This window comes from Primulina eburnea, chromosome 13, assembly GCF_022965805.1.
Source record: "Primulina eburnea isolate SZY01 chromosome 13, ASM2296580v1, whole genome shotgun sequence".
Classification (NCBI taxonomy): Eukaryota; Viridiplantae; Streptophyta; class Magnoliopsida; order Lamiales; family Gesneriaceae; genus Primulina; species Primulina eburnea.
In genome coordinates, this window is record NC_133113.1 from 7,165,325 (window position 1) to 7,186,627 (window position 21,303).

General features: G+C 34.2%; 1 protein-coding gene across 1 annotated transcript; it reads right to left on the minus strand.

The window, feature by feature from the left end:
• Positions 1-230: 230 nt before the first annotated feature.
• LOC140810253 (uncharacterized) lies at positions 231-2,084 on the minus strand. Its single transcript, XM_073168126.1, has one exon. The coding sequence runs from the start codon at positions 2,082-2,084 to the stop codon at positions 231-233; it is 1,854 nt and encodes a 617-aa protein (XP_073024227.1).
• Between the last annotated feature and the right edge of the window lie 19,219 nt (positions 2,085-21,303).

Below are 21,303 nucleotides of genomic sequence, written 5' to 3' on the forward strand. Positions count from 1 at the left end.
CATATGCGCGAGAGGTTCTGGACATTATACGCATGTGCGCGCTTACACGTCGCGCATGTGCGCGAATGCACACCCTCGCACATATATTTCGCGTCTTGTCTCATCTTTCCCAGTCCGATCCGATCCGTCTATAATTACCTTGATTAAACAATAAAACATTTCAGATAAATCTCCAATTACAGTAATTGTACTCAAATCATTTCAGATTACGATAATCACTTTCTCGGGCCTTACATTGTACCTGTCAAAATACGAGTATTAGAATTATCAAACATTTCACAATTGTCTTTATCAAACTTAACATTCAAACCGTCATCACAAAGTTGACTTATGCTTATTAAGTTTGAGTTAAGCCCTTCGACATAAAGCACATTGTGTAGATTAGGCAGTCCATCAACATTCAAGGTTCCTTTGCCAGCAATTCTTCCTTTAGCACCACCACCATACGTCACATGACCACTCCTCAGTTCAACATAGTCAATCAAATGGTCTTTAGAACCTGTCATGTGGCCTGAACAGCCACTGTCAAAGTACCATATTCCTGCAATGTTTGTCTTTAATGAAGTATAAATAACGAAACATTGAATCTTAGCCTTTGGTACCCAAACCCTTTTTACCGTCGGTTTTCTGTTGGCAATGTTGCGCCGGGTGTTATACAACACCTGTGGCAACACCTGTTCTGATTCCCATATCTTGTAATCATCTCTCAGTTTAAAGCAGTAGGGTTTGATATGACCAGGTCTAAAACAATAGTGGTAGATAAAGTGGCGTTTTCTGGATTTCGACTTCTTGGTAGATATTTGCCCTTTTGATGGGGCACCTTTTTCAGTGTGTGTAGCATTCGAGGTTTCAACACTTCCTTTGACAAAAACAGTTGGTTTTCTCTCAGTATTGGAAGATTCTCCAATTTCGAACAGACTATTCGGATAACCAAGTCCAGCTTTGTCATTTTGTCCAATCATCAAAAGTGAATCAAGTTTAGATGAACTTGAATTCATCTTGGCAAGAATCTGAGTTGCTTCTCCAAGTTCCTCTTTGACTTTGCATAATTCCAGAACTTTCTTGCTTAAGATTACTTCAAGTCGTGATATTTGTGACTTTAGCTCAGTGTTCTCTTTGGAGAGAATTGCATTTCCTTTAGTTCTTTTGATCCAGTCTTCATACAGTTCTTCGTACATCGTGTGCACACTTTCTAGAGTGACTTCATCATCATCTACCTCTTGAGTTTCAGACTGACTTGACTCTGCAAGGGTTGTAGAATTAAGACATACTGAATTCGAAGAGGTGTTGCAGCCAGGTATTGCAACACCTGTGGCAACACCCAAAGGATTGATTTGCATTGAGCGTTTCTCCTTGATCATAGCAGATAATGATGTGTGATTTTCAAATTCATTTGATCCTTGATCATCATCAGACTCTTCATCACTCAGGGTGACAGTCATGCCTTTGTTTTTCCTAAGTCGATTGGCACACTCATTGGCATAGTGTCCATATCCCGAACACTCTCTACAATGCACTGAATCCAGGTTTCTGACATTTGATTGGATTTGCACTTCGGTTTTTGGTCGAAACTGTCCTTTCATAGGAGTAAACTTTTGAGCTTTTGCAGAAGTGGTGATGTTGGGTAGCACAGATTTCTGCCCACTTTTCTTCTTCTCTTTCATGGTCTTCAAGTAATCACCGAATTTCTTAGTAAACAGAGAGATCGATTCTTCACCTAAATCAGACTTTTCAGCCTCTTTTGATATTTTAAGGATTTCATCATAAGATTCGGTTGAGGCTTCAAGGGCTATTGTTTTCCCTTTATCCTTCCTTTGTAAATCGAGGTTCATCTCAAAGGTTCTGAGAGAACTCATTAATTCATCCAGATTGATTTTTGAAGTGTCTTTAGATTCTTCAATTGCACACACTTTGACATTAAATCTCTCAAGGAGAGATCTTAAGACTTTGTTCACCAATCTTTCATTGGGCATGGGATCTCCAAGACTGTGAGATTCATTAGAAAGTTGTCTCAACCGGCTATCGTACTCAAGAATAGACTCCTTTTCCTCCATCCTCAAGCTTTCAAATTTTGATGTCACCATCCTTAGTCTAGTTTTACGCACGCTCTCAGATCGTTCACAATGTTTCTGAAGTATATCTCACGCTTCTTTAGCACAGACACAATTGGTGATTAGGTTAAACATCCTTGTGTCAACTGATGAAAATATAGCATTGAGAGCCTTGGAATTAAAATTTGAAGTTTGCACTTCATCAATTGTCCATGTACTTTCGGGTTTGAGCCGAGAGTCTCCATCAGCATCCTCGATCTTTGGTGGGCTCCAACCATCAAGTACACGCAGCCAAGCTCTTTCTTCAATAGATTTTATAAAGACCCTTATCTTTACTTTCCACAAAGCATAGTTTGAACCATCCAATACAGGAGGTCTAAAAACAGTGTTTGTTGATGCTTCCATTTTTTCTGTGAAAACAAAACAAAACAGGATCTCACTTAGTAGCGTCAAGTGGAGGCTCTGATACCAATTGAAAGTTCTGTTCCCACAGTGTGAGTGTGATGAGGGTGATTGTTGTATGTATCAGAAAGTAGGTGTTGTACGTAGATGTTGTAACACCCACGACAACATGCAGCGGAAGTTTCAGTTTAAGAAGTTAACACAAAACTGGAATTATAATAATAATACGAGTGACGAGATATAAATTGTGCACAAGTATCAAATACTTGTGCGATGCCTCAGGGCAAAAATAATTCACTAGGAAAACTTGTAAGTTTACAAAAACCAATACTAGTGAAAGAATAAAACAACTCCCTCAAAAGGCGAGTAACAAATTGCATCCTAAACCACTAACAAACCGTATAACCAAAATACATAGGATGCATCAACTGAGAAGTAAATGGTCTTCAAAAATTCAACACACTAATCAACACAGTGAATAGGTGTTGTCTTCATATGGTGTCAACACTTCCCAGCAACACGTTAACAATAGCACGAGATGGCTTCGATCTCGAGAAACTCTTCGAACTCCTTCGTCTCTCTCACTATCCTTTTTCGCCCCCTTTTTCCTATTAAAGCACACACAGAGTTTTTTTTTTTAGAAAAAAACTCCTTAAAGAATAAGGATCTCATATCTTAAAGATATTAAGATTCCATATATTAAAGATATTATGACTCTCATATCGAATACCAAATCTTCAAGAGATCACATCATAAATTAGAGATTATTCTCAAGTCTAGAAAGGCAAAACATTAGAGATACTAAAAAGGAAACTATATCAAGGAATTTAATTCCTTTCAAGAATGAACTGACTCTTGTTCGAACTTCGAGGAGCACTTTGAGAGAAATTTTGCTTGTAAGTGTTGCTCGAAAAATGGGCATAAATTTGCCGCTGAAGGCTGCTCGAAAACAAGGGAATTGCTGCCAGTTTTTTTTTTTTTTACTCTTCATTCAGAATTTGAGAGGTATTTATAGGTGGGAAATGAGCTAAATGGGGCAGCTGCCATGATCATGATCACAATCAACTTTTAATTCGGTCGTTCCAAGTCCGAAACTTCTCCATTATGTTGTCATTTACCACAAGAAATCAGTTGTTACAAGTGCTGAGTATCATGTCAAAAAGTTACCGAAAGATTTCTTGTCAAATTTCGAAAATTTGGCAGCCCATGGTTCAAATTCGTGTGCTGCTAAAATGACTAAATCCTTGGGTTGCGATGTCCGAGTTCGGATCTTAGCAGAAAATTTGTGCAAATTACATTTTTCATTTAGAAGCGGATTGTTGGTTGTCCAGTGTCCTCCCTTGACTCCTCTTCTAAACCCACCACCAGATTTTATTTCCATCGATTCGAGTTCTCCGGTTATTCAGGTTTAGAGCAGTTTGGAAACGTGTCGTCGTCGATAAAATTGGTTGTTCATGAGTGGCGGTGTGGATATGTCACGCCCCGAGACCGGGGTTAATCGACATCGGCATTGTTCAATAATCACATAATCGCCAAACAACCAGCCTCGTAGTTCAGTATAAACCAAAACCAGTCTATTTCATAATTAACTCAAAATAATATTGTCTTACAGTGATAAATTCCAAAACAAAATAAAATGTGCGGAAGCAATGTACAACTTGAATCGAAACTTAGGAAGAACATAACCGAGAAATCTTTATATATCAAAACTTCCTCACCAACTCCAAACCATGTCTTATTTCATCCTCATCTACTTGATCTTCATTCTTATCTGGGGAGAAATGTAAGGGGTGAGTGTTTGGGAAACACTCAGCAAGTGGGGGCCGATCGATTACCACAAATACATATAAATATAATTTAAAACCGATATTGCAAACTGATTTTCAAAACATAGTATCTTATATCATATCAGAATCGGAATCGAAATGCGAAACAAAGATTATCAGACAATTCAGAACAGAACGAATCGGAACAAACGAAAACACTGTTATTCATCTCGTTTTCCATGGTCAAATTGTCTCCAATATGTTAGTCCTCTAAGGGGTGAGGCCAAAACACAGTTTTATACCCACTGATGGGGGCCGGAACACAGTTTTATACCCACTGATGGGGACCGAAACACAGTTTTATACCCACTGATGGGGACCGAAACACAGTTTCATACCCACTAATGGGGGTCATATAAATTTACAATCGTCGTTCCATATCCCACTCGAATCATAACAGTGCACCACAGAATCAGATGTATCAAACAACACTTATCAGAATTTTTGAATGAACTCAGCAGAATCAAAGAACATCGGAAATTGAAGAACATATCGTACATCGATCGAGATTTTATAAAATATATAATAGCATTTTCTGAAAATGATTTGACACACATAGACGCATGTCATGAAATACTTATACAAAGTTTAAGTTACAAACAAATACATAGCAAAAGCCCACTTACCTGATTTCTTTTGGATTAAGGCGCTAGAAGGACATGCTTAAAGAACTTCGTTCGAACAAGGTTGCGATAGAGCTTCGACTAGGCTGCTGCAAATGTTAAATTTCGAATTCTTCAAATTATGGAGAGGGAGTTTGCTTCTTATATAGGCTTGAATAATCAACTATAAAAATAAGCCTGTATCACTCCAAGAATGTCGCTGATTGCTTAATCAACGTGATGATTGCACTTTTCTCTCCCGAATGAACGTGGCCTCTACTTGATTCAAGATACACACCCGAGATTCATAAGTGATTTTGGTTTTCCTTAAATGCAAATGGAGAGTGATTTCGGCTGCATGAATCTCTTTCAAGATTGGTGTATTTCCATATGGTGTTAATGGCCAGTAATGAAGGGACGATAATTATTCAAATTTTTATGATTATGATTGTATGAAACTAAAAAAATGTTGTGCCAAAAATGAGCTGAAATTTCCTATGACATATATAGATTTTCTCGTTGCAAGATTTCGGGTCTTCATATCCCTCCCTCCTTATTAGAAGTTTCATCCTCGAAACTTGAGTTAACTCGATGTATATATGAAATGGTTGGTAAATTCGAAATTTAAATTCATGTTGAATGATCTATGGTTCGAAGTCAATTGATTCAAGGAAAAATCTAAACTTGAATTCTATAATACGAATACGATAGGTTTCAAAACAAAAGTAGTGAGATGTAAAAAGAAATAATATAGACAAGAGTGTCCTTATTCCAAAATACTTATGAGAGCCTAATCTAATCAGTAACGTTTCCGTCTCCTAACTCCTCGTTAGCTTCTTCTCCTTGTGCATTTAGTGGATGTTGCTCCTGTTCGAGTGCAATTTGTTGGTTGGCGGTTTCTGCACTCAAGTTTTGGTTGTTGAGTTCAATTTGTTGCACATAGTTTTCCATTTCATGACGATAGGCATTGAAATCCTGTTCAAGTTGGTCACAAAACCATTTCTTAGCGTGATATTGGTTGCACCAAGCTTCGGAGGTGGCAAACATTTGTTGACCATAATTTTGCGACTCTTGCAACTCTTCTCTGTAATCTTTGAGTTGTTTTTCCGCAAATTTTTTCGTCGAAAGTGAGTTGTCCCACTTCTACTTCAAGGCAACCCCTAGCTTTCTTCAACTCCTCTTTGTCATAAAGTAAAATCGTAATGGTACCCCTAAGTTGCTCGATTTCGAGCTCGAGTTCCCTAACGGTCTTGGCTTGCGTCGTCATTTGCGAACACGAAAGTGAGAATCTTGCTTGAAGGGGGGGCATGAAAATATGAGGGGATTGTGATTTTTGTGTGTGTTTGAGTGACATTCTTCATTTATATAACTACTTTCGGTGAGGTGTAAGGTAACAATTTTGAAGGCCATTAATTCATTTTAATTGTTATAATTAATACTTAATTGAGTACTAAATTTTGGGTCAATGGATGTTTCTAAATTCAAACAAATAAGAAGCCTTAAATCACAAGTTAATTGTAGGACACGATTTTTGAAAATAAGGCTACGGTGGATTCATTTTTTTTAAATATTATTATTATCATTATTAATTTTTTTATAGGTAAATGTGAAGGCTAAAATATATTGTTTAAAGTGGCTTTCAAAATTTATAGATTGACGACGACATTGGAAAAATTGAAGGTATGTAATTGATGATGCTTGATTAGAAGAGGTATCATTGAATGAAAATCCTAAAATATGGGTAGAATTGTATAGGGACAATTACAATTTTAGAAAAGAGGCACAATACATAATCCATCCAAGAAATATATTATATATTTAGTTCTTAGTAGATAATTGACAGGTTATAAATGAAGACAAAAAATTAAGATGTGAATTGTTCTTTTGTTCAAGAAGAATTATATAAATTAAATTAGAGATTTAAGACACAAAGATTAAACGGTCCAATCAATTGAACTAATATTTATTATGTTGTTATGAAATTTATCAAACAAAAATTTAATAATAGTTTAAGACCATTTTTTAAACAAATGAAAATTTTGTTATTTGACATTAAAAATAGAATTGGGAATGATATTTCAAATCAAGAACATATATTTTCAAGTTAAGAACATATATTTATAGGTATAGATATATTTGATTAAAATCCTAAATATAATTGTTAACTCTATTAAAAATTTAATCATGAGTATCAACTTCTCACTTAATTGTCAATATAATTTAAACCCAAAAAAAATCAGGACTTAAAACTTTCTATCGATTATTTAATACAGATCCTAGTCCCAAAATTAATCTAACTTAAATCCGAAAATAAAAATCTCAAATTTTCTATCGATCAATTAATATAAAGACTACTCCAAAAATCGATTTCATATAAATCTAAAAAATCATATCTTAAAATTTTTTTAAACATACTTATGCATATAGATAACAAATTTCGATGCAGAATCAATGAAATATTCGAAAAGAAAAGTCAGAATATTTTCATATAAATTTAAAATAATTCATGAGGATCAAGGAACGATTGGAAGATTTGGATTTCGATTCTCCTTTGCGGAATTATAAGTTCAACGAGAATTTCCAAAAATGGCAAAAACTGAGCGTGGTTACGGGGGGCGTACGAAGCCATTTCCTGAAAAACACTGGAAGGCTTACAAAATGATAAGGTCATCAAACAGTAAATTTCAGAGTCATCTCGTTCTAGTTTTAATTCAGAAAGGGTTCAAAAATGGAAAATTCGATAATTGACGTATGGTTTGAAAACTATACTTCGAGAGAAATAATTAATGGAATCAAATCTTGAGTTTCCTATGGGAATTCACAATTTTCAAATCAAAAAATTGGGGTGGATATGAATGACTAAGTTTTTACCAAAATCTAACTTCGTCAAATTTTCTCTATCGAAATCCCCAGCCGGATTATGAACCTGGCGGTTCTGATACCACTTAAATGTCACGCCCCGAGACCGGGGTTAGTCGACACCGGCGTTGTTCAACAATCACATAATCGCCAAACAACTAGCCTCGTAGTTCAGTATAAACCATAACCACTCTATTTCATAATTAACTCAAAATAATCTTGTCTTACAGTGATAAATTCCAAAACAAAATAAAATGTGCGGAAGCAGTGTACAACTTGAATCGAAACTTAGAAAGAACATAAGCGAGAAATCTTCATATCTCAAAACTTCCTCACCAACTCCAAAGCATGTCTTATTTCATCCTCGTCTACTTGATCTTCATTCTTATCTGGGGAGAAATGTAATGGGTGAGTGTTTGAGAAACACTCAGCAAGTGGGGGCCGATCGATTACCACAAATACATATAAATATAATTTAAAACCAATATTGCAAACTGATTTTCAAAACATAGTATCTTATATCAGATCAGAATCGGAATCGAAATGCGAAAAAAAGATTATCAGACAATTCAGAACAGAACGAATCAGAACAAACGAAAACACTGTTATTCATCTCGTTTTCCATGGTCAAATCGTCTCCAATATATTAGTCCTCTAAGGGGTGAGGCCAAAACACAGTTTTATACTCACTGATGGGGACCGGAACACAGTTTTATACCCACTGATGGGGGCCGAAACACAGTTTTATACCCACTGATGGGGGCCATATAAATTTACAATCGTCGTTCCATATCCCACTCGAATCATAACAGTGCACCACAGAATCAGATGTATCAAACAACACTTATCAGAATTTTTGAATGAACTCAGCAGAATCAAAGAACATCGGAAATTGAAGAACATATCGTACATCGATCGAGATTTTATAAAATATATAATAGCATTTTCCGAAAATGATTTGACACACATAGACGCATGTCATGAAATACTTATACAAAGTTTAAGTTACAAAGAAATACATAGCAAAGCTCACTTACCTGATTTCTTTTGGATTAAGGCGGTAAAAGAACTTTGTTCGAACAAGGTTGCGGTAGATCTTCGACTAGGCTGCTGCAAATGCTAAATTTCAATTCTTCAAATTATGGAGAGGGAGTTTGTTTCTTATATAGGCTTGAATAATCAACTATAAAAGTAAGCCCGTATCACTCCAAGAATGTCGCTGATTGCTTAATCAACGTGATGATTGCACTTTTCTCTCCCGAATGAACGTGGCCTCTTCTTGATTCAAGTTACACACCCGAGATTAATGAGTGATTTTGGTTTTCCTTAAATGCAAATGGAGAGTGATTTCGGCTGCATGAATCTCTTCCAAGATTGGTGCACTTCCATATGGTGATAAATGGCCAGTAATGAAGGGACGATGATTATTCAAATTTTCATGATTATGATTGTATGAAACTAAAAAAATGTTGTGCCAAAAATGAGCTGAAATTTCCTATGACATATATAGATTTTCTCGTTGCAAGATTTCGGGTCTTCACAGGATACACAAAAATGTTCTTAAACAAAATATTTCCGCAAAATTGAAGAGAAACTAATGAAATTTGAAATTTTACCTCTAAAATCCAAGTCAATCATGCTTGATTTCTTGGAAGTTTTTGCTCCAAAAACAATAACCGTGGTTTTAAGAGCAATTATCATTATAAAAGCAACTACATTCCGAGGCGAAATCTCATTTCATTTGTCACAACAACTCGTATGAGACGGTCTCACTGATCAATTTCGTGGGTCGAATATCTTATTTAGGTCATCAATGAAAAAGTATTAATGTTTAGAGTGAGTCTCATGTGAGACCGTCTCACGGATCTTAATCCGTGAGACGGGTCAACCCTACCCATATTCACAATAAAAAGTAATACTCTTAGCATAAAAGGTAATACTTTTGTATGGGTGACCCAAATAAGAGATCCGTCTCACAAATACGACCCGTGAGACCGTCTCACACAAGTTTTTGCCTACTGTTTATTGTGAATATTGGTAAGGTTGACTCGTCTTTACAAAAAGGCTCCAGCCTTTTATTATTGAAATAATTTGTAATTCGAGAGTTGTATTCTAAATTATTAAAATAATTTATTATGCTTACTGTTTTGAGCAAGGTTTTAAAAGACGCCAAATTTCAAAATTTTTAAGCTTAAAAAAGATTAATATAAGCTTAAACATTTTTAATTTAAACAATAATTTTAATTATCTCAAAAAAAAATAAAAGGAGTGAATAATGTAAAAATATAATAAATTTAATTGTAATGTATAATTTTTTTGTGGGATTCTAATTCAATTTATTCTATAAGTTTCAGATTCAGACTACTTCAAAACATTTACCATTAATATATTTTGTAGGTTGTAAAGTATCAACATCTATCATATATTCATCATCGCTATATTTAACTAGTCAAGACATTACTTGATAGTAACAGTTTAAATTTATGTTTCTCTTCTTCTTGTTTATCAATCTTGCTTTCTTCTAAAAAAAAAATCGCGCTTAAACGATATTAATCGTGATTGTACATTGTTAAAATTACCTACTAATAAAATAGTTACTTTGTATTCCCTCTTCTTCTTATCCATCGATTTTTTTTTTATATTTTGTAAAAGTCACACGTAAGAGTATTTAATGACGCTTAATATGGTCAACTTATGCTTGACCGCTTTTTTACCGAAGCGAAGCATTTTATGGAATCTTCAATACTTAAGCGAGACTTTTTATAACACTGATTTTGAGTTAGTTTAATTTCAATCAGGATTAATTTTCTTCATATCTCAATATCATTAGATCACTCGAGTCTATCATATATTAATGAAAATTAAAAAAAAACATGTATAGAAAATTTGTAGAGTATATATTTGGGCCAAAGATATAACTATATGTAATTAAATTCAATTTCGTTTACAATTTTAAATGATCAAAAACATATTAATATTCAAAATAATTTTTATCTTTCAGTTTTGAATAATTAGTCAGTGAAAATATATAGGTAGCATCATATATATAAATAGAACATGTACTACGATTATTTTATCAAACACTATTTGATAGATAGATAGATATGTATTTGAATTGAACTCTAACTGGTAAACACAAGATATATTATAAATGAAAAAATCAATAGACTTATAGCCTGCACTTTCCAATTATAACACGATAAATATTTCTATTACAAACCATCCTAATAACGAAAAACAAAATCGATCACAATCGAAAATTTTGCCAGTAATCCACACTTTCATTAGACTAAATCGCCATCACGAGCCTTCTTCGTTAACATTAGACATCTGACTTAATGTCGAGTGTTAAATACAATAATTGTCCCTGTTGGGTAGATCAATCGAAACTTAGTGCTTGAGCTGTTGTATTATTTAAAAGATTTGAGTTGCACCGTTAACAATAGTTATAACATCTGGTAAAGCAGCAAGTGCCCAGTCTTACAATTGATATCATATCCAATATCACGAGTTCGATTCTCATTAATTATAAGAGTTTAATTATTGGGAGAGAGATTATCGTATACAATAATCGCGGTAGAATAATCGAAACGTGATGCTTGAGCTGCTGTACGGTTTAAAACATTTGAGTTATAACCTTACCATCAATTATAGTTTTGGATAAAGTCGACAAACACTTGGTCCTACATCGAAAATGAGACTTGGAGAAAATTTAAAAGTTTTAAGGACTAAAGTGGCACATGGACAAAGTGAGGGACTTAACCTAGAATACACTCAACTATAGAAATGTCTTAATGTATTCTCTCATGCAATTTTGAAGGCTCATAACTAAATCGGTACATGAACGAATTGAGAGACTGAATTGGAATGAATCCAAACTATATGGATTAAATTCATTGTTATGCAATGTAGGAATAATCTAAAACCCAGTTTCTTTGTTTCTTTTAAATATCTCGTTATCTACTTGAGGTGTGTTTTTTTTAGCGGATTAATAAAAGATAGATGAATAGTCAAATGTTATCCAACGTATGGTTAAATATTAAAATATTTTAATAATCTTTTTGACCCAGTATAAGATTCATTAAATAGTCCTTGATAATTCTTTGATTATTAATCTCACAAAGAAGGTATGATTAAAAAATGACAACTCACCAAATTACATTTCTGTCCTTCACTTTTTTTTATTTCAAAACTGTTACTTATTTTTCTCTCGCAAGCACACGATGTCAAGTTTTAGTATGTGATGAATAAATAATCGTTCACATGAGGAGTGTGTATTAAATAATATATAAAGTACTGTAATAAGAATAATCTAGCTAGACTTTATTTAGAAATTCAGTAATAATGTTTATCAATTAATCAAACAGAAAATTGAATTCAAGCACACTAAAATAACAAGAAATCGATGTGAGAAACGATATCGAGGTTTTATTTCACTTAGATTTCCAAAATGATTACTCCCTTATGATAGTATATTCATGAATCCACTTTGTTTAATAGCCAAGAATGCTTATTTATTTTTATTTCCCTTTCCCAAGTTACAAATATATTTTACTATTTCGATATTCCTATGTAAAGTCTAACGTCAAACAATAGATATCAATGATCGTTCTTGTAATGTACCGTACGTTAAAAATACTTAGAATTTGCGGGAAATAAAAATATTTTTTAAATAAGAAACAAACTCTCAAAAATGAAATACAAATGAAATGTTTGTCTAAATATTTGAAATATAAAAGAGTACAAACTATTTTCGTATCATCAAGTGACAACCGAAACTAGCTTGCAAAAGTACTTGTTTAAACAACAACATAAAGTGGTTTAATTAAAATCAGAGTAAATGAGTTCAACATGCATAAAATTTCTTGAAAACTTAAACGGCCATTGGGTTAGTCCTCCGCACAGTCCGAGCCATCTCATTAGTCCCCATCTCTCGTCTCCTCATACTCGTCCTCACCTGCATCGATCAAGTCTAGTGAGTCTAAAAACTCAACATGCATGTATAAACTGAGAATAGCGAGTAATACGTAATAAACTCACATGCATTTTAAAGTAGCACATACATACTTAAAACCTAAACATACTTACATAAACATAGTCGTGCCATAATTTCATAAACTTTTCATAATCGAGCTGCATCATACATACTTAAACATGCATAATCATTATCATTTTACGTAGAGATATGTTTCAAAGCAAGTGACCCATAATATAATGCGCCTGATCAGATTCAACCACAGTAGTGGGCTGGCAGGGATCATCATCGCCTTTCGACCGAGCGTCCACTCCACATACATAAGATCCCTAGTCATGCTTTACCGGGTGGATTGGTCACTGGTCATGCATTACCGCTTCCCAATCCTGATCAAAACCCGGTCATACTTTACCGGGATGGAGAGGTTCCTGGACACGTTCTCCGGCTTCCAACCTCGTTCATAATTGGTCACAAGACAATTCGCATACTTCAAAAATATAAAATATTTTCTTTGCACGTCGAACATACTAATACATTATAATGCCCAAGCCAAAATTTTTCCAGAATACCTGGCGCTCGGGCGGTAACATCTTACCAATCGAGCGCGCCTCATCCAGAAGGTCTGGCACTCAATTGGTAAAATCTCGCGCCCGAGCGCCACCTTGAGCGAAAAACACATTTTTATTTTAAACTAACACAATTTGAGCAGTCACACGAGAATGATCATAACTCTCTCGTCTCTTGTTGAAAAATACGAATTACTGTCAAATCGAAGATATCGAAAAGTACTACGTTTTGTAAGTTGAAAGGTTTTCCAGAAAATCGATCAAAAATTCGCAGGAATCGAAATGACGGCAGATTCGATTTTTAAGATCTAAAAACTTGTTCAAAATCGCTTCAAACATTTTTGCTAAAACTTTGCATAACTTAAACGGATTTTTCACACAATATGAATCAAAATATTTACTACGACAAGATCGATGCGAAAAATGAAAGATTACACATGCCTTTGCGTTATAACGCACGAAGATAACGAATACCAATGCGGTGGATTACGAGAGATGACCCGGAGACGCTTGCTACACGATTCTTCCTCGAAAAAGGGACGTAAATCTCCTAAAATTAGCGAGGTATGGTGGCTGCTGAAAGAAGGCTCAAGAACCCTAGCTATTCTCCAAAATTTGCAACGTGTGTGTGTCCGCGCGCGAGTGTGGTATAGATAGAGCTGAAAATTATGCTTAATTAACTAATTAGGGGCTAAAGAAATGTTTAGTTAACTAATCATTGATAAAATAATACTAATCTAATTATTTAGTTCCATTCAAAGATTTAATACAAATAATTAAGTACAAAATTTTTAAGATTAAAATCCTCCAATAATCAAATTAGTATTTGAAAAGCACAAAATCTTAAAATCATCTAATAAATAAAAATAGGCTTTCAAAATGCTCAAAATTCGTAAATAATTTAAAATACCAATTTTCTTGACTTGAAATAAAATATCACATTAATCGTATTTCGCTTAAATCGTCATCGGTCTCTTTTCCCGATCTCGTATCGAATATTCGTCTGAAACATAAAACACAAGAAAACATTTTAACGTTCATCAAATAAACATGTAATAATTTAAAATAATGCAAATCATAAATCATGCATAGTTAAAAATAGTTTTAAAAAAATTAAATAAATAATTTATTCATTTAATTAATGCATGTGTTTACGTGTACTGATTTTGGGCTCTACAGTTCTTACTTGTTTTTGATGAGATTATACGCCTTTCAAACCATATAAGAACCCAACGATATATTTTCCTACGATATTAATTTCAATGTTCTCTCCGGAGTGATGGATTTCAATTATTAAATAATACAATCTATGACTAGTAGATAGAAAACATGAACTACAAGAAAACATAGATAAATTCAATTAAATAAATCAACAAGTCATATTAATCTTTGCCAACCAAACTAGGTCATCCCTTTAGAATAGAAAATTATTTAGTAATGCAAAATAAATAGAAATAAAGAATGTTTGTATATATAAACATTAATATAAGAATTTGAGAAGGAAAAAGAACTAACGAAGTCGAATTGGCATACCCGTCCCTGTGTTCTAAATTCTTCACTTCAATAATCCTTGTTCCATGCATTCTCTCTCTTGATGATCTTTGTGTTTCAGTGTGTACATTGTGTATTTTTTCGTGGCCCTAGGACCCCTTTTTATCATCTGATGACATGATAGAGTTCTTGCAAGACAGGATTCTAAAGTCCTTTTCCACGCAGAGTGTCGATGCTTAGGCACCTCATTTGCTGTTTCAGGCTCTACAATTCTATGTGCTTCAAGCACTAAGGCGCCGCTCCGACTGTTTTTTTTTTATCTTGGTTCCTTAAGTGCTTGGCGCTTAGGCACCATTTGTCACGTCCCGAGACCGGGGTTAATCGACACCGACGTTATTCAACAATCACATAATTGCTAAACAAGAAGCCTCGTAGTACACTATAAACCAAAACCTGTTTATATCATAAATACCATAAAAATGGAATTGTCTTTACAATAATAACTCTGAAAACGATAAAAATCTGCGGAATCGTTTATAACTTGAATCTAAAACTCACAAGAACATATTTTTAATTAAAATTCTTCATGCGTCCACTATCAGCCCAAAAACTGATGTCTGATTCTTCTTTCTCTATTTCTTCTTCTGATTTATTTGGGGATGGTAGAGTAAGGGATGAGTGATATGGTCGTCACGTAGCAAGTGAAGGCCGTTCGAGCACAACAAACAATATGGAAGAATATTCGAAACACACACCTTTCATTACATGATTTAAACCACATGCATAACGTAGACCAGACACTAATGTTCTTCTACTTTCAATGGTTTACTGATATCAGTCCCTAATTTTTACTCTTTTAAGGGGGCGAGGCCATATAGCGGTTATATCTCCACCGCATAAGGGTCATATCATAGTTGGGATTCCATCCCATATCGAGTTGAATCCTCACAGTGCCAACACATAACTCATGCAAAAATCGTAATCAGAAGGGGTAGAAGAAGAATTTGCACTAGACCGAATTTTAAAACACACGAAATGCATAACCGAAATTTACACATTTAAAACAAGCCCAATTACCTTAAACCTGGAAGAAAACATGAAGAATTCGAAAATCATAGAAGAATCATGCAACCGACACTTCGAAACACAGTAGCACATCTACCGAAAAATCAGCCGCCTTGAAAAATTGTTTGCGCCTTATTGAACCATTGGATCGGGTTCAAACTTTTACAGTACGTTCAAAAGTACGTCAAATAAATTATGAACGATGAAAATCGAGTTTGGAAGTCTTATTATCCTGTTTATGGATGAAAAAACGTAGGTATTCTGTTCTCGCCTATAATATGAGCAATTTTCTTGCGAAGGCTATAAAAATAAACTAATTGTTGGATTCGACCAGATTTTAGATACGTTATTCTAAACATATTGAGGTATATTCTGAACGGTGGAGATAGGATTCCGAGTATCTGAGCGAGAGAAAAAATTTCTGAACTTAGATAGAATTTTGATGACTCGTGCAGAATTTTTGTAGAGGAATTTTCGAAAATATGAGAGCAAAAAATCGAAAATTTGATGTTTAAATGAGGTGTAAATTCTGAATGGGAGCTTCTCCTATTTATAGAGATGTGACTGCTATCCTGATCGTGTATTATCCCCATGTTTGAATTTTCGAATCAAACTTTAAATCTAGGATAATTATCATTCTTTTATCCATGATCTTGGATAATAATTCGAAATCTAAATATCCATCCCTTGAATTTTTCAAAATTATACATTAAATACATCATTGAATTCAAAATCTATGGATCATATTATCCTTTGCTTGCTCTTTATCTCGGTATCTCAATATCATATCAAATCTTAGATTTTTATTTGCTCATGTCCAAATATTTTCTTAGATACTGGTCTATTCATTATCTTAAGTTCAAAATATATGCACAATATTATCTTAAATCTCGAGCTCCAAAAATATTGTACACGATATAATTATCCACACAACTTTAGATAAACTTGCAAATCTTACATCTTTAATAAAATAATGAGATAGATACCCAAAAATTGAATAATCCTAGCATACTTAAATTACAAAAATATTATCACGATTACAAAATCTTGGGTTTTACATCCCTCCCTCCTTATGGAAAGTTTCGTCCTCGAAACTTGGGTTGGCTTGGTTTAGGAGGAGGTACGGGTATTACTCACACATTTTCTATTCTAGTTCCCAAGCGACTTCTCTTTCAATACGATTAGAAAATCGTCTAAAATTCCTAAATCATATCTCAGTGATTCTTGTCAGACATCTTAATAACAAAAGTGTTGAATTAATCATTCTTTGATTATACTTATACAACCATATTTTCTTATTATTACTTCTAATTACTGCATCCAATGATAACACTCTAATTGAACCAAAATTATTAGAATCGTGGAATCTACAACAATTTACTATAACCCAATATTTACATATATCATAATCATAATTTGATAAACTAGTTTCTTATGAGAAAAGAAAACCCTAATGAAAACTTTTTGAATCCAAATATAGCCTAACAATGTCAATCTAACTGAAATCCTAAAAAATCAATATCAACTTTTCCATTGAACATTTAATATAAATACTAGTATCATAATCAACCAATATAGATCCCAAAAATCATGTATTAAATTTTATCGACTATGTAATGTATACACTGGTTCCCAATTATTATTGTTTTATAACCAAATGCTTGTAGTAATGTAAAATTCCCAAAAGTCAAACTATAACCCAACATGGTCAACCTAAAGTAAACCTCAAAAATATTATCTTAAAAGATAAAATTAAAATTCTAATTGATCATTTCACATAAACTCTAATATCAAATTTTCTTTCTCTCATACTAAATCTTAATTTTTCATCAAGACCATGAAACTGGTTTTGCTTAATGATTTCTCAAAGTACGGTGTGCTGATAGTGAGGCTAGAATCGTCTTACTCATGTTTTTCTGACTTAAAGCGTCAGCTACATCATTCGCCTTGCTTGGAAGGTAGTTTATTGTTACGTCAAAATAATTCAATCCATAATCTTTGTCTCATGTTCAATTCTTTCTGTGTGAACAAATACTCGAGGCTTTGATGGTCAATGAAGATCTCACATATGGCTTCGTAAAGATAATGCCTCATATTCAATAATGCGAAAACTACTACGGCTAACTCAAGGTCGCGGGTTGGGTAATTTTGTTTATACAGTTTCAATTGCCTTGATGCAAAAGGAATTACTCTTTTTTCTTGCATGAGCACATATCTTAGACCTTTCTTTGACGCATCTCTGTAATTGAAAAATATAATCCTTGCCCTCATCAAGCAGCACTACCACCATTGTGGTTGCAAGTTTCATCGTTAAGGTTTCAAAACTTTTCTCACATTCTTTGATCCAATTGAATTTAGTATTATTTTGTGAGTTTTGTAAGCTGTATTGCTATTGAGGGAAGATCTTGGACAAATCCCCGATAATAGCTCGCCAATCCTAAGAATCTCTGAATTTCTGTCATAGTCCTTGGTCTTGGTCAGCCTGTGATTGCTTATACTTTCTTAGGATTCTCAAATACTCATGCCTCACATATTATGTGACCTAAAAAAGTGACGTTCTGTAACCGAAACTCATCTTTATTGAACTGGAATACAAGTCTCTCTCCATTAGCCTATGAAGAGTGAGACAGAGATGTTCCTTGTGATCTCCTTCACTCAAGTCAAAATGCATTACTGTGAACTCATAATGCATGTACCTTTTTCGGAAGGTTATTTTGGGAATATCTTAAGCCTTGACCTTCAATTGGTAGTAGCCTCTTCTCAGGTCGAGCTTGGAAAATATTTTAGCTTCTTTAAGTTGATCGAAAATATCATTTATCATTGGAAGAATATATTTATTCTCGATTGTGATCTTAGTGAGTTCTCTATAATCTATACACAATCTCATACTTCATTCTTTCTTATTTAATAATAGAACCAGAGCTCTGCTTTTTTATCTATCAACTATTGGAGTTGTTCTTTTAGCATCTAGAGTTCAGTTGGTGTTATTCGGTATGGCCGAGAGTTTTCATCACCTAAGCTTGGAATTTTTTCAAATTTCTCCATCATCAAGCTTAAGCCATCTATCACACAACATTCCTTGATTAATTTAGTCACTTTTCAAGCCATTAAATGCAAAATCCGTCTCCGGTCGGCCTCCGTTTTCCCACGCATTTGTTTTTCGATATTTCATGAGTTTTAACACAAAGACAAGTCTAAACCTCTCCATTATGCATCGATCATGTCATATACTATATTTTGATATAAAATATGCATGAAAGCTCATTGGTTTAATTATATATATGCTAGAACTCGATTTAAACCCGTTTCGATATATATATATATATATATATATACATATATACACATGAACTTCAACGTTTTCTTCGAGTTTCGATCGTCTCCTTTGTTGGACAGTACCTATGGCTTGCTTCCAGGTATGGGCATGTTTCTGGACGTGTTTAAATGTCGTTAGGTGGTCCAAGATGGACCGATAGGCCGCTGGTGCAACATGAATTAAAGCAAGCGCACAACACGCAATTGGGTGATCGCGACTTGGGTAATGCACGGCTGGTTGCTTGGCTGGACCAGGGATTTTGGCTATGGTTTGGGCATGTATTAGGGTCCTAAGGTGAGCCTAGATAGGGTGGTTTGGCTTTTTTAGGGGTTGCACCGAAGGGGAGCACGCATAGGGAGGCTCACGGCTTTGGATTTTTTAGGGGTTGGCCTGCAGGTCAAGGCTGGACCAGGGGCTTAAGTTGAGTATAAGGTTTGAGTCTAGGGCTTGGTTCGGGTTCGGTTCACGTTGGTTTAGGAATGGAGCGTGAGAAGCGTATATGGGTCATATCGCGTTTCTTTGGGGCTGTTTCTTCATGGGGGATATTACTCACATTTTTTGGATCTTGGTCATGGTTCGGGGATATTTTAGGGTTTTGGACAGTAGGTTAGGATGTTGACTAAGTATGGTTCGAGTCCCGAGTCGTTCGGTAGGTCGTAAGCTATTTTATTTAATTCGGGAATCGTACGTGTCCGAGTGCATCTTCGGGGCTATGTTTGGTTAGTCAAATATTGAGGTTTTGGCAGCATGTTTAGGGAGTTCCAACGAAGTTCACTAGCTCTAAATATGTATCACGTGCAAAATAATTAATTTTGAGCTATTCGATTTGTCTTGTGGCCAAATTATATTACGGGTTTGGAAGCCGGAGAATGTGTTCGGGGACCTCCCCAACCTCTTCAGAGGATTATGTTATGTTAGAGAGTGGACATCCAGTCCAAGGGCTGTGGTGATCTCTGTCGGCCCAGTACTACAGTTTAGTTTAATCAAACGATTTATGTGTATAAACAACTTGCATTGAACAGAAATCTATGCAAAATTATTTATGTTTATGATTATGCATGATAAGTATGAAAATATGATTTTTATGAAATTATTTATACAGGAAAGTCGCATTATACATATTTATGCTTATAATATTTTGTGTACAAACTATGTTAAAATTGCATGGATTTTATTACATATTACTTGATATTTACGGTTTATGCATGATGAGTCATTAGGCTCACTAGACTTGATCGATGTAGATGATGTAGTTGAGGAGACGGGAGGCGGTGACCAGTGAGCAGGCTTGGGTCAGTGACAGTGCAAACCCGAGGACCTTGTAGCTTACGAGATTTTATCATGCATATTTTAATTTATTGCACTGGTTTTGGTGACTAGTAAGTGATACTTTTATTAGACTTTTTCAAATTATGATGGATGTTTTTAAATTAAAAATTTTATAGTTTTGGTATTTAAATAATGGTGTTTTAATAATAAATTTTATTTTAGTACGATTTTGCGAGTTATATTGTTTAATAAGAAAATTTCATTTTTTTTCGCAAATATTAAAGTATTAATATTTTAAGACTCGGTTCGTCACAACTCAAAATCTTCAGATGCTTACAAATCTTATCGTTTTGTCATTTTAAATATTTTCTTTCTCCCAATAAGATATTTATCACATCAAACTTTATCATATCCTGCAAACACAAACCTAAACAAAAACATCCCATAAATCAACATAATTTAATTGGAATCTTATCACAAATTAAGTGCAAAACTTGCACTTATCAAACCCCTCAAACTTTAACTTTTAATAGTACTGAGTAAAAAAAAACAACAAGTAATATGACCAACTAGAAACAAAGAAAAGAAAACAAATGAAACTTTGTCATGGAAATGTTTAAGTGCACTTAGCCTTAGCGATAAACATTCAGTCAAACTGTATGTCACAAAAACTCCAGAGTCCATGTGTGTGTGTAAGACTCCAATCTTATTTACCGGCTCACATGTTAAGATAACTTTAAGTGACTAGTTCTGTAGTGCCCAAATTCAGTACACGTATGACCCATGCATTTATTTAACTATTAAATCATTTAATTAATTTTAAATGAGTTTTAGCCATGCATAAATTATGAAATGCATTATTTTAAATAATTCATGTTTAT

Excerpts from the sequence above, each read along its gene's own strand:
- LOC140810253 (XM_073168126.1), bottom strand. The coding sequence starts at position 2,084 with ATGGTGACATCAAAATTTGAAAGCTTGAGGATGGAGGAAAAGGAGTCT.